The sequence below is a fragment of the Desmodus rotundus genome, chromosome 12, assembly GCF_022682495.2.
Source record: "Desmodus rotundus isolate HL8 chromosome 12, HLdesRot8A.1, whole genome shotgun sequence".
NCBI lineage: Eukaryota > Metazoa > Chordata > Mammalia > Chiroptera > Phyllostomidae > Desmodus > Desmodus rotundus.
The window spans coordinates 91,934,918-91,949,629 of NC_071398.1; the positions used below are offsets into that span (position 1 = coordinate 91,934,918).

Consider the following 14,712-nt stretch of genomic DNA (forward strand, 5'->3'; position numbering starts at 1 on the left):
GTCTTTAAAAAGTTGAAAATTTGGATTTTTATGCTTTCAGTAGGTTAAGTCATTCTGGAATAGCACAGTCCCATTAACACCACTGCCCTTAGCACCAGAAAGATTATCCCGCCTCCTTTCCTGTGTCTGGCTGGTAATAGTGAAATCCTTCCCTATTTCACTGTACTACCCACGATCAACATTGTGTTAACACTTTGGTGATAGGTGATAAATTGGATGACATATGTCTTGTTTCATTCTGGTTATTCTTTGAGGACTTCACAAGTGTGGATAGGCAAGTGGGAGACTCCCCCTTGAGAATCTCACTGCTCAGAATGAACTTGAGTTATGGATTTATTCAGCCTGTAAAACCTCAGCTGGCATAAATAATTGAGAAAGCAAAGGTTTGTCTGTGGTGCGTACCTCAGGGACTCTTGGCTCCCTTCCTCCTCTCTACCTCCCTTTCTTATGAAAATGATCCCAGTTGCACTCCTAGATAATAACACACCAAGCAATTAAAAGCCATGGGTGGCTGGAGAGAGGAGAAAAGGTTTAGTTAATGAGCTTTTCCTCTTCCAGTGCCCAGGAGAGCCTCAGGAATGACAAGGCGATTAAAGCGAAGAGATAATTATAGATTATGTGAAAATGGGTCCCTTGAGACCGGTGGGTCTTGACATAAACAGTAACTGTTGCAAGAGTCTTTTGGCTGTCCCAGTCACCCTTTTCTTACATGCTTTACTTGGCTCCCGTGTCCTCAGTGCCATGGTGCCAACCACGCAGACAGGCTAGTCCACCTGTCTGAGATCGGCAGCCCTTTCTGAACAGGAGGGTCATTCAACAGCTGAAACCAGCCCATCATCTCTTCTTCTCTCCTTCTTCCTATGTCTTCCCCTCTTCCTTTTCTCTACTTTGTTCTTTTCTCCATCTACCCTTTCTTCTGTCTTTTCTTTCTTTCTTGTATCCTTGTCTGTGTGTAGCACCTGTGAAATGCTAGGCGCTTAGGCTTGTTTACAAAGCTGTGTGTGTGTGCATGCACACACATGTATACAGATGTATAAACTCACGGTGTGTCATTCCCGGGTCTCTCTGTAATATTGTCCTGCTCACATCCCCTAACATATCAGAGATTCTGTTTCTTCAACTCCCGGAGTAATCCACACTCGGCTGCGTTTTGCTACTGCCACTGTCGTGCCCTTTGCATTGTCATCGATGCTCTTAAACAGTCATCATCTCTTGCCCAGGACACACACAGTGGTTTGGGAACTGGATTTCCCACTTCCTGTGCTGTCTGTTCCCCAGATTTATAACTCAGCTCTCATCATATCACTCTTCTGCTTAAAGCCTTTTAATGATTTCCCATAGCACTTAGGATAAAATTTAAAAACCCTTTAACATGTCTTACAGGGCCTCTCCCCATCTCCACCTAATGCCAATTCCACCCCCCACCCACCACCTCTTTGTTCACCCTGCTCCAACCGCATTGGCTTATTTTTATTTCCTTGAAAGTCAGATTAATATTTGTTAGATGAATTGACTGACCCCATATAAGGATGCATGAGAAATGACCCCAGCTTACAATATATGCTAAAATCCTGTGGTAATGGTGTCAGCTAACATTTATGGACCACTTATATGCTAGTAATTATACTACACTTGTTATATATTATTTCACATAATCTTCAGAATGGCCCGATAGGATGTAGGTGTTATTAATCTTCGTATCTTCCAGCTGAGGAAACTGAGACTCAGAGGGATGAGGTCACTCGCTTGAGCTCACGTAGTTAGTGACTGTTCTGAGCTGCTGTGCTCTGCCGCTCCTGAAATGTCTGAGGGATCATTGTGATCTCCAACTGATGAAATTGAATTTGACGGTTTGTATCGTGTTAATAATAGTAAATATTTTCAGTTTAGATATTTTAAGTCAATCCCGTTCCACTTAGTGTTTCTAAAGACGTGCATTCCTGGTAACATTAGAGACTGCAGCCTTTCATTTATCAATATACTGATGATGATGTTTCCTTTGGATTAATTGTTTTTATTGATTTGAGACTTACCTTAATGGTTGAGAATATAACTCAGCTTTGCAGAGCCTGTTAGTCAAGGGATTCGATAGATTTTTCTCATGTGGCCACTGGTTTTGCAAGAATTGATCAGAATTGAACTGTGTTTTTTCTTGCAAGCATTGGAAGTATCAGAAATTTTCAGCCAACTTTTAGAGTTAAGCATGTGTTAAGCAATGAAAATGCATTTTCAGTAACTAGTATCTTTATAAGTCATGGCTAAATAACTTTTCCAGTATAATGAGTTATCTATAAGAAGTATACATTGATCTTTTTTGGGGGGGTCATTGCTTGCTTGAAGAAAAATATGAGAAAGATATATGTTAATAACATTAACAACATAAGATAATAAATAAAACTTTTTATTAGAGGCTACTAGAATTTTCTAGTCCTAAAACTAGGTACACTGCTTATTTATCACAGTCGGGAAGTAACTATTGCTTGGTGAAAGATGTTGCCATTGTCACCCAGCAGGAGGCGGGGGGACTAACTGGTTATTTCCCATGACTGAAATCAGTTGCAGATCTAGTAGCTTCTGAGTAGAGGATTGTGATTCAGTATACAGGGGAGGTTTACAGTTGTAACACAAACATGTAATACAATAATAAATAATACTACAAGAACATAAACTTTTTGCATGCTCACCACTGTAACCCTCCCTTTGCCCACCCTGTACGTGAATTCTTTCAGTCCTTGCCCACTTGTCCATTCGGCACTGTCCGATTTGAACCTACCCTACCACTTCATTGACTCTGAGCACCATTGGTGTTGGAGCACCATTGTTTAATTACCGTCAGGGGAAAGCATCCGACTAATCAGTGGCAAGACACTGCACATGACAAGATCGATCAGAGATGTTAAAGTGTGGAAGAAATTGTACTTTAGAATCAATGGAATCCGGCACCTTAAGAACAATTTCTAAATGTTTGTTTGTCATCTAGGATTTCAAGAATTATTTTAAGAACAACACAACAAATGACGAACACCCACTTTCTTAAATGCCTGGATGTGAGCGCCAGGCTTCCTGAGCACGGTCACTGCGCAGGTGTTCCTCCTCCGGGGCTTAGGCTCAGGGCATTTTAGAAAGGACATAGGGTGCTATTGGCAAGACTTTACTGGAGGTTGTAGTGTAGACTCTCGCTTACGGTCTTTAGTGAGACTGAGACTTGAAACAGTGTTTTACAAGGTGAAATTAACATCTGAAATTTGAATTAGATCTTAATTAAGAGTGGGGACTTTCAATTGCTAAATATGACAGCCGTGACTACTATTCAGTCCCCAAGTTAGGAGCTGACTTCACCTATTTTGCTACTCCCAGGGAAGCCTTACACCAGCTTCACTAAAAACCTGTGAGCAAGAACAGATTCTTTCAGGTGAAGGAACAGCTGTCAGTAAAATTAAATATGCCTGTATATGTTGTTGATATTCATAAATGAGAACATGCTCTTTTAAAATACAGAGTATCTTAATTTCTAGGTAGACATTTTATCCAACTCATAAAATATTGATGGTTTAGTAATATAAAATATTATATAAAATAAAGATGATATATTTACATATACACTCACAGTATATAAAGATTATATAACAAAGAATCAATATCAGACTTTGGGCTCTTGAATTTGGCTCACACAATGGGATATTAAAGATCATTGCCAAATGAGGTCAGTGAGATGACATCATTATTTCCTAACATCATTTTTGGACAAAGTAGTAATCCTTTACCTCTCAGATCCTTCACCTATTCAACAAATAAATTAGAAACTTAAATTCCTGTGATGACATGACGTTCGCCGGCAGTGCCAGCGGGTTTCCTGGGACGGTGTGCCTGGAGAGACCGGCTGCTGCTACGGAGCTGCACGGAGTGGCTGTTAGGTGGGCGTGCCGCAGATCAAGTTCACTCCTCAGTCTCAGAGACCTAGGGAAAGGACACACAGGTGAGCAGGCCCTCAGAGGCGGCGTAGCAATAATAAAATTCGTCTGAAGCTGAGGTGTGAACAAAAAGGCCTATTCGTTTACTGGAGGGGCTATGCCAGTATAGTGAGCCAAGTGCTTGGGGACCCTGGGGACCCCTTGGTGTGAGCATTGAGGGACCCAGAAAGGCAAATTACTAGTCAGGTGACCACTGGCAACCACGCAAATAGAGCGAGAAAAGGTGAGTCATTCAAGAGTTGCTTTAGCCGAGGTTCTGGGTCGCCAGGTGAACTCGCCATCTCCCAGCTGAGAAACGCCTCAGTACACCTTCTTCCTCAGGCTGTTTTGGTCGGTGCCCAAAATGGGCCTCACTGACTCGTGTTCCCCTTAGTCGTCTCTCTGTTTTGTTTCTGTTTTTTCAGGTGTGCTACGGGTAGTATCTGAATCAAGTAGCTCTTCAAGTCTACCTGGGAGACACTCCTTTTTCACCTCATTAGTAGCTTATTTGGTGTAAGAGGACAATTTTATTTCCCTTTATTCCAGACTTGGAAGGTGAATACCTGTGTTGCTCCCCAGCTAACTCGTAACTCAACATTTGTTCGTTACGTTACAGGCCGTGAGTGTGCCAAGTTCTTTGTGGTCTGTGCCCAGCTTGCCCTCTAACCTTAGCACCCGACCACAGCCACGCGCTTGCGGTTCCTCTGAACACTTCTTTTTGGTGGTACTCCTCCTTTTCTCTCTTTTCTGCAGAAGCCTTCAGTTACAAAGCGAGGCTGTAATGCCAGCTCCTCGCAGTGCTTTCTTTGATCCCCCTGGTCAGTTAGCCTGGCCCTCGCTTTGAGCCTCTGCTTTCTAGAGTGTTGGGTCAGAGCAATGCTCAGACCTCCTTGCTGACATGGTCCCTGAGAGAACTTTGGGAGACTGTATTCCCCTTTACATTTTTGAGATAACAGCTAAGAAATTATTTAAAAGTTGAAATAATTTTCAAAGGCATAATTTCTGGCGTTTTGTCAATAATGAAAATTTAAAATAAACATTATTCTTTTAAATGTGTCCCATGGAATCTAAATGCTGTAATGAGAATCCATTTTTTTAAATACGAGAACATGCAACCATTGAAAGAAACTGGGAAAGTGGTACAGAAACTCTGTTGTTTCTTACAACTGCATGTGAATCTTCAACGGTCTTGAAATAAAGTTTCATTCAGTAAAATTCTGATCTTCACTTAAAAATGCGTGAACAAGTTGTTTAACCATTAGAAATTTTACATTGTCTTTTATTCCACTTCCCCCTCATAATTTTATTTCAAAGTAATATATTTTGTATAGTCTTACCGTGCTACCATAATTTTCTGCAACACAAATATGTATATAAGTTGAACTTTTTAAAAATTTAATTTTTTGTTACTCAAAAGCTTTAGCATTAAATTTTTTTCTCATTTGAGTTATAATTATTTCCATACAGTTGATCAACATACATGATAAATTTTGTCAAATAATTATTAAACATAGGTAAAATTTTATTGAAATTGTATCGGTGATAAGGAGTTTTTTTTAATAGTTTAACAGATAAATATTGTTTTTATTAGAGTGAGACAGAGTTTAACATCAAGTCGGTTTTTTGTTTTGTTTATTTCACCTCTTCATCCTCTAACCTTAGTTGTAGAAGGCTTCCCAACCCCAAATTTTTACCCAAATTATCTCTATTTGGTACCATGGAAAATTTTCTATCTTAAGGCAGTACAAACTACAGTCCGTATTTCCCCCAAACCTTTTCTAGTATATTAGTTAAACAGTATTTTTATGCAGAAGAGTAACGGGTTTAATAAATAGTCGTTTGCTAAATCTTAATAAACTCTTTTGGCTATACTTCCTAGAAGTGGACCATAGTGCAGAGAGGTGGGTGCCTTTCTTTTATAAACTAAGCCTGGGGCGGGGGCGGGGGGCAGTTAAGCAGCGGGAATGTTGAAAAGGAAATTGTGATGAAATATTTACCACAGAAGCCTTTTCAGGTAGATCAGTTTAGGAGACAGGGCATTTATATAGAAACTGAGCTGAAAAGTGATTCACTTAACATTTTCCATACTTACATAGCCCTGTAAAGGGCTGTGAGCCCACAGGAATGCATCCCTTAGTCTGAGCAGTTAGGGGCATTTGTCTGTATTTGTGTAGGTATTGGCCTACTCTCCTTTGTGTTTTTATTTAAGAAATAACTTTCCATCGCCAATTTACCGGAATACTGTTTTTATCTCTGATTACTAGTTGCTTGGTAAATAGATGCATTGAATTGAAATAGTTATTGAATGTACCTATTAAATAGATAGCTGAGCTAGCCCCATAAATATGGCTTTTAATTCTACGAGATGGATGAAGTAGTAAAATGGACATTAGGTGGCCTGCCATGAAACCTCTCTATTTGAAATACTCTTGATAGGGAAATGAAGTCTTTGCAGAAAGTGGTGCAGATAGCGTATTCAGGAGTGGGCAAGGTTCTGTTCTGTCTGTGATTGTTGAAAGACACCATTCTTAGACCCCATCCCTCTTTTCCATAAAGGTGTGCCTTTATATTTCAAAAGGCTTTCAAAGAAAGCCATTGGGGTTTTTTTCCCCTTCAGATATATAAATATATTTTCTGTCAATTTCGGGAAATTTGGAGTAATCAAAAGAGAGACATTCTGTCTTTTGCTGGGGGTAACGTGGGACATCCTCGAGGATAGCATCACAAACATAACCCGTACTAGTACGTGAAGAGTGGGTAGGGTAATTTTTTCTCTCACACTCAGGAGAGGGAGAAGGGTGCCTGGGTAAGAACTGTAAGAGAAAGGAGGATACTCTGAGAACCTGTGGAAGGGCCCCAACATTCAGGCTGCACTGCATTTGGCAATGGTTGGAATCACTTGCACATGCTTCCTTTAAGTATGGATGTGGAGGGGAAGATTGCCTCTGGGAGGCCGTACTGACAGGGAAGTTTAGAGGGAAAGAGAGAATTTAATTTGTATATTGTACGTAATCTTGTTAGGGGGCAAGAAAGGAGATGTGGAGAGGTGTTGTTCCAGATGTTTCTCCATTTTGGCCACTAGGTGGTGACATTGTATTGACAGCGTGGTTGCTGGCAAGTAGGAGAGACTTGGAGTGTGGGTAGGTAGCTAACAATAAACCCAAGCGAATCACTTAATTTTTTTGTATTAGTTTCTCAACTTGGTATCACATTTGTGGGGATTTTATCGAATTTTCTGATATTTAATTTATATTGTATACCCTGAAGTATTTTATAAATACCTCTACGTGTCTGACATATTTAACAATGATAAACTGCAGGTGATAGCAGTATTCAGATGAAAAGTGCCCCCTGCCTTCCAGAAAATCATGTACCAAATCAAAATATTTGATGCATAGAAGAAACATTGACAATATAGTAAGCAAAATAAAAATCTAAATGTTTGTACTGTATGTACTTTTACTATTTATGGCGTAGGTATCCACGCACCTTTGGGGTTCAGGGAGAGGGACCTCCCCGAAGGGCCTTTCATCTGTGAGTAGCCCTTGCTTTTTACTGGGTATGCGTAACTGACACCCAAGGACCCCCTTTCCTTCCTTTCTGGCCCTGCCATCAACTCCCCCCACCCAAACGTTCACATTCAGAACAGCGTGTTTCATATCGTGACTTAAAGTGACATGGTCCTTTCACAGCAGAAGTTGCTGCCTCATGAATCAGAGGGCTCTCTGTTACTGGATTGGAGGAAAATAGGTCCCTGTTATTCCAAGTTGGTATTCTGAATGCACATTTTCATAGAAACTGTTTTTCATGGTAGTGAAATAAAGCTGAAGTAACCTTAATTGCAACCTATTTGCAACCTTAATTTTAAAAATCAGACTCCTGTGTTTCTTTCAGAGTAAATAATCTAGAAAGACATTTTTTTTCTTTTCTGCAAAATGGACATTTTCAAGAGACTATGTATTCCTTTAAAACATGATATTTTTTTTCCTGGACACATACCTCATTTTCTCCAGCTTGAAGCAGGCTGTTTCTCCCCTGTACTCTTTTGGGCCTTTTTAAAGGTCCAGTTTTACCTTGTGTTAATGGTGTGTTGATAGTACCATCCCAACTATACTGTGCATGTATGGAATGCCAAGTTTCTTGTTTATCCTTGTTACCAGCAGAGTCCCTCCCAGTGCCTTGCATGTAGTCGGCACTCAATTAAATACATCAGCTGTGTAAGTGAAAACTTAGATGATTTAAGGCCAAACTGGTGTGTTTAAGTTAATTACCTCTGACTGAAAATAATTTTTATAGGATATAAGGTATTTAAATTGACGTTTGAAGTAGGACTCCTATGGCTAGGGACTTTAATTTCTGATGAATGGAAGCTAAGGCTTTGAAGTTGTAAAGCAGTAGTTATAATTTTAGGGACTCAAATTGCATTCCTTTAAGCCTAGAAAATGAAGTCCATGTATGGAACAGTTCCATTGCTAGTATTCCAAATTATCCTTTTGAGAATCTCATTGAAGCTCCCCCGACACACACACAGAAAATTGCACATACATTTACCCAGGTGGTTCTGTGTCCTATTTTAGAGAACTCGTAAACCTCGTGTTAAGAACTGCTTTAGTTCCTAGAATATACTAGAATCGAGTAGTCGAGATGCAGCTAGATGTAATAGAAAATGTGGTATGTACCAAATCAGTTGGTCCGAGTGAGTTCTAGCTCCCATGTTCTACCTTTGGTAAACGTGACGCCGTTTGGTAGGCCATGTGATCTGTCCTTACCTGTTCTTTGTCTGTGAAATTGTTGGGTAAGAGTGAGTGAGTATAGTGCATTGATATACTTAGAACGGTGCTGGGTACCTGGTATGCTTCTCAATTTCTGTTCCCAGGGTTTGTTTCTATTATTTCATGAAGGATTCCTGAATTTTGTGATGCTCTAACCCCTTTCCCGTAAGAAAATTACTTTTTACTTAGCTTTTCCTTAAGAAAATTACCTCTGTGTATACATTCTAAACTTGGGTAGCAATCGACTTGCCATCCCGTTGTCCTGTGCGACCGGCAGAAAGCGGCGTTCTGATCTTCCGACACCTCCGTGCAGTCGGTACAGACAGTACCGCGCTGCCCACTGCGGGGCTGCACAAGCAGTTTCCTGGGCCGGGGAAGTATGCGTGTGTCAGTGTGGACAGTAACGGGAGAGGAAGCGCTGAGACGGTCTGCTTCAGACGTTGTGTTAGCGAGCCGGTGTAAACGCGATGGAGCTTTTTCCTATAGTTATAGTTGCTAAGAACTTGAGTCTCTTCAGGGCCTGGATGTATTTTGTCATACGGAAAATCCATTATGGTTCATGTAAAACTCTATAAAAACAGACTTCATTAATGTTTGTCAGCAGCAAACAGGTTGTTTAAAAATACGTAACTTTTATGGATTACCTAGTAAGACACACACTTTTTATTTTTATTCTAACTAGGGAAGAAGACAAAAACATATTTGATTACTGCAGGGAAAACAACATCGACCATATATCCAGAGTCATCACATCGAAACACGTGGATGTGAATGTGAAAGATGAAGAGGTATGAGAAACATCTCCTGTTGTTATTTTCTTACGCTTTCTTGTTCTGCCCCAACGCTGTTTTCCAAATGGCAGGCCTAGGAACTACGGCTCAGAGTGCAGTAGAGTTAAGAGAGAGCATCTAAATGAGGTTTCGGTCCGTGTTGCAGAAGTTACTAGGTGGAACTTGCACTCAAATGACTTGTATTTGTTCATCATTAGGGAGAGGTTGTTAACCTAAGTGAAACCTACAGGTAATATAAAAATATTCAGAAATAGCTTGAGTGTCCTCTATCATTATATCTTAAACAGCATATTGTCCTTTGCTCAATAAATAGATTTCTAAAAAACTGTCAGAATTTTGGTAAATCCAATCATTTAAATGTGGTTAGATATTTAAATATACTTTATAAAATGTATTACTTCTTAAGTTTATTTGTTTTGTGAATAAAACTGTTTACATATTGAGCTTAAATTGTCCCTAAGTTATAGTTGTTTAAAAAGGAGCAAGCTTTACTAATTCACTTTTAATCATTTTTCTCAGTCTTTGATAATGCAGTGCAAGCCGATTGAAATGACCGAGAGGTGGCACTTGTTAGGAAGAGGACACGGAATGATCATAGATAATAGGGAGAGTAGATGAATAATCAACTTACATATTAATTGAGAGCTCTCTCTATAATACAGGGTGGGGCAAAAGCAGGTTTGCAGTTGTGAGTGCGAGAAACAGAGTTTACCCTTGTGTTACTCTTTGTTAGTTACTGTATTATTTCCCATTCAAACAGCTGTAAACCTGCCTTTGCCCCACCTTTATTATCTTACTTTTAGGCACCATCTTTCCTGTAACGGAAGTCAGTGACATCTGGAACTGCAAATGTAAGGCTGTAATTCTCCAGCAAAGGGGACCAGTAATACTATTTGTTCTTCCCTGAGTAGTGAAGCCAACACAGCCAAGGAAGCTGTAGCTAGAGGAAGTAGATGCCAGATTGTGAGGTAATGAGACCGGGTCATGGTTCCTGCTAGGGGTCTTTTTCGCCTTTCAGGATCAGAATCCTTTTTTTTTAGGTAAATCAGGCATGATTGTTTCCCTTGATTTTACTGTTGCCTCTTATTTGTATGCTCATGAGTTAAGATTTTTATAAAATGAATACATGTGGATAGTTAAAAAAAAAAATACTGTTCTATGTCTTGTAACAACAAAAAGTACTCCCTTACTGCATCCTTCTCAAAGAATTTGATTCTTTTAGCTGTTTCTGTTGTAATTTACCTACATAATTCTTAATAGCATACTTGTACCTCTGATTTTCCAACTTTAGACATTGATTTTCTTCTGTGATGTTAGGGTTTAGCTGTTTTATTCATCTTTCCCTCTCCCCATCTCCCTCTCGTTCCATCCTCCGACATAGTTACATCACAACTTTTACTTTCAGTTTTTTTACTGAATCTGTTGAATCAGTGTTTATTATTGTGTAATTAATTACAATTTAATTAACAATGTAATATAATTATATTATTATGACTTCATAAGTATTGTTCAATGCTCAGTTATGGACTTACTATGTGTATTAGCTTTTGCTATAGCAAAAAACACCCCCAAATTTCGGTGGCTAACAAAAGCATATCTTTTTTGCTCATATGTCAAAAGGGTGTTGGATTACTAAAGGCCTTGCTGGTTCTGCTAGCCTTGTTTGGGATCAGTTAATCTGGATTTCATGTATCTTCTCATTCACAGACCCAGTCTCAATGGGTGGACACTGCCTGGGGCAGCAGCTAGAGGCAGACGGACCAGATCCCACAAATACATTTAAAGATTTTGCTTGCATGTGGCATGTGCCACATCTACTCAGATTTCTTTAGCCAAAACCAGGCATGAGGCTAAGCCCCAGGCAGTATGGTGGGAAGTCTGCTCCATAATAGAGAAGCAAGGCAAGGGTGGGAAGGGAATGAATAATTATATAGTTATGACTAATACAATCTGCATACCAGGGTACAGATTTGTGTTTCTTAAGGTTAATAACTATCTCTTTTTTCTTTTTGTATTTTCTCAGTCTTCTATGTTTCTATCATTAATTTTTTCCTCAATTTGCCCAACAGAGGTCTCCTCAGTGCAGTCAAACACATCAGGTCATCAACCCCGTATATAGTTTAGCGCTATTCCTTCTGGAACCCTCTGTCTTTCTTCCTCTCTAATCTTCAGTGGCTGCTCTCCAGGCTTGTTGTATAGATGTCACCCTAGGACTATGTGTTACCAATATCTTGGGCATTCTCTTCCCCTTTGTCCTGGATTCTTCTGTTTTCTGGATCCTGGGTCTTCATCTCTTACTGTTTATTTCTGTTTTGATGGAGAATCTCCTCCAGTAACTCCCTCTTTTATTTATTTCATGGTTTTAATGGAGCATTTCCTCCAGTAGCTGCCTGAGAAAGGTATATCTTTTGAGATCCCTTGTTGAAAATGTTTCCATCAGAGTTCTTGGCATATTCCAAATGCTGAAAAAAAGAAAAAAAAGAAAACCAAACTGACAAATTAATGAATTATTGAAAAAATGAATAACTAGAAGCAGTATAATATAATGCTGGTGAGCTGGACTACATGGGGTCAAGGGTCAAGTCTTTGCAATGTCAGTTCCTACCTATGTGACCTTTCAAGTTTATTCTGTGACTCAGTTTCCTAATGAGTAAAATGGGGATAATAGCACCTGTGTCAGGGTGTTTTGAGGGTTAACTGAGTTAATATATATAAAGCAGTTAAACAGTACCTGACACACACACAGTAAGAACTCAGTAAACTTTAGCTATCTTGATTATTCTTAATGAATAATATGAAAGAAGAATGAGAATGTAGGGAAGAGATGAATGAAAAAGCCACTTACCTCTTTTTTTAACTGAATTTTTTAGAGCAGTTTTAGTTTGTAATAAAATTGAGAGGGAGGTACAGAGATTTTTCCATACACCCCCCACCCCCAACACGCACAGCCGCCTCCATGGTCAACACCTCTCACCAGAGTGGTGCTCTTCTTTCACTGAGGAAGAACCTGCAAGGAGACGATGTAACCACCCAAAGTCCATGGTGTACCTCAGGATTCACTCACTTTTGGTGTTGCATGTTCTACATACAGGGTTGGATAAATGTATAAAAGTAGTACCGAAAACCAGATTCACACATGACCTGTGCAGAGATCATTGGACAGCAGCGAAAGGAATAAAATAAATGTCTCGAACACAAACAGCTGACACTAATAACACATTTGTGTGTGTGTAAAAATAAAAGGAACACTTGTAAAATGTATTGCATCGGCCACTTAGTTGCTTTGATGTAGTAGCTTCCCAGGACTTCCCTTCCACTTTGTTACCCACGCAGCCACCTTTACCCCCAGCCTGCCGAGCGTTAGATGAAGTGCTTACGCATTCATAGACTGAGACGCCAGGAATTCAGCTGGGTTCTCTCATCGCTCCGAGCAGATTTCTGCCCCCTCAGCCATGACAACTCAGCCTGGGCTTTGAATACTGATGGCAAGCCCCTTTATTATTAATCAGGGAATTGTATGAATTAATTTGAGAACATGAGGGAGATGAGAGCTTAAAGTGAGAATTAAACTTAACATCCTAAATAAAATTAATGGTACTGCTCCATGGTATTTAAAGCTCTAGCAAGTAAAACAACAACTTGGTAAGCCTTGGTGAAGGACTAAAAGTACATAACCTCAAAGTTAAGTTAATGGCTAGATACTATTAACCCCTTTATCAGAAACGTTACATTTCTCTCTAGGTTGGATAACAGTTACAGTTTTGAAAGGACATCCAATTCTTTGTGTTTACATGATATATGAACATGAGATATTTCACTACTGATTACCTAAGATTATTTAAGATAGTGTAGGGCTTTATTTAAAAATGTTTATCCAGCCCTGGCCAATGTGGCTCAGTTGGTTGGAGCACGTCCTGTAAACCAAAACGTCGAGGGTTTGATTCCTGGTCAGGGCACACACCTAGGTTGTGGGTTCCGTCTGTGGTTGAGGCATGTATGAGAGAGATCGACGTTTCTCTCTCACATCAGTGTTTCTCTCTCTCTCTCCCTCCCTTCCCCTCTCTCTAAACTCAGTAGACATGGCTTCAGGTGAGGATATGAATGAATGAATGAATGAATGAATGAATGAATTGAATGAATGTTTATCCAACGGGTTTAACTCAATTTCAGTCTTACCCTTTCATGACTAAAAATCACATTTATTGCACTTCAAATTTGCTGTGAGCACATAAAGAAATTTAATTATAGTAATAAAATATGCCACATTTACATTCCCACATATTTGAAAGAAACACAATTATCATATTCCCTGAAATGCATTTATCTGGATCTGTAGCCATTGTAGCACATGAACATATGAAGGTTCCTTTTAAATAAAATATTAGTATTCCATAATGAAGTCACTTCATTATTCATAAGTATAATTCCTGATACATATCTTGTATTTGTTCGAGTTGTAATTGCTAGTAATAGAGTAGGGCACATATTTCTAATTTGAAGAAACTACATGGTGTTTCCTACTGATACAGTAATTAGGGTATTGTCTACATTTCACATAATAGAAAAAAGTCTTGTAATTATATTTACTATTCAGGAAGCTATCTATATCTCAGATGTTTTAAGGTCCAAGTTTATAGCATCATGGTGCTATGTGTGCTCATTTTTACTTAAATTACAAGTTTTATTATATTTTTTAACAATTTGCAGTATTTGGAAATTGAAATAGACAATATGAAGAGAAATATAAAAAGATCTAAGAGCCTGTTAGTTTTTTTAAATGGTGATTCAATTTTTATCATTAAACTATTAATATAGCTCCCCATACATGCCAAATATTTAGTTTGTCAAAAAAAATCATCTTTTAAGGATAAAGAATGATTTAAATACTGCATAAACTGTTTATGACATGAGCAGAATGTCATCAGTCATCAGACACGAATTGTATCTGCGTAGTTCTTGTCACGTACATTATTGCTCAGGTCAGTGCCGTGTACAATAGACATCAAACACATGCTTGTTGATGATATTTAAATAATATTTTAAATCTCTACTTTAATATAAAGACTTTTTTAGGACCAGTGTAGCAATGTGATAATATTTGAACAAAATAGAGAGCATTATTCTGGTGCAAGCTCTCATTCCCCCCTCCCCCCAAAGGCAGTCGTCAAGTGCATTGGTTTTCCATAGATTCTTATCTAA

General features: G+C 39.0%; 1 protein-coding gene across 1 annotated transcript in view; it reads left to right on the plus strand.

Moving 5' to 3' along the window:
- The window catches only part of ACBD6 (acyl-CoA binding domain containing 6), a 131,293-nt gene that overhangs the window by 48,425 nt on the left and 68,156 nt on the right, over window positions 1-14,712 (plus strand). Inside the window, exon 5 of the mRNA XM_024552942.4 lies at window positions 9,405-9,510. Coding sequence (XP_024408710.2) covers window positions 9,405-9,510 — 106 coding nt within the window. The remainder of the gene's footprint in view (window positions 1-9,404; window positions 9,511-14,712) is intronic.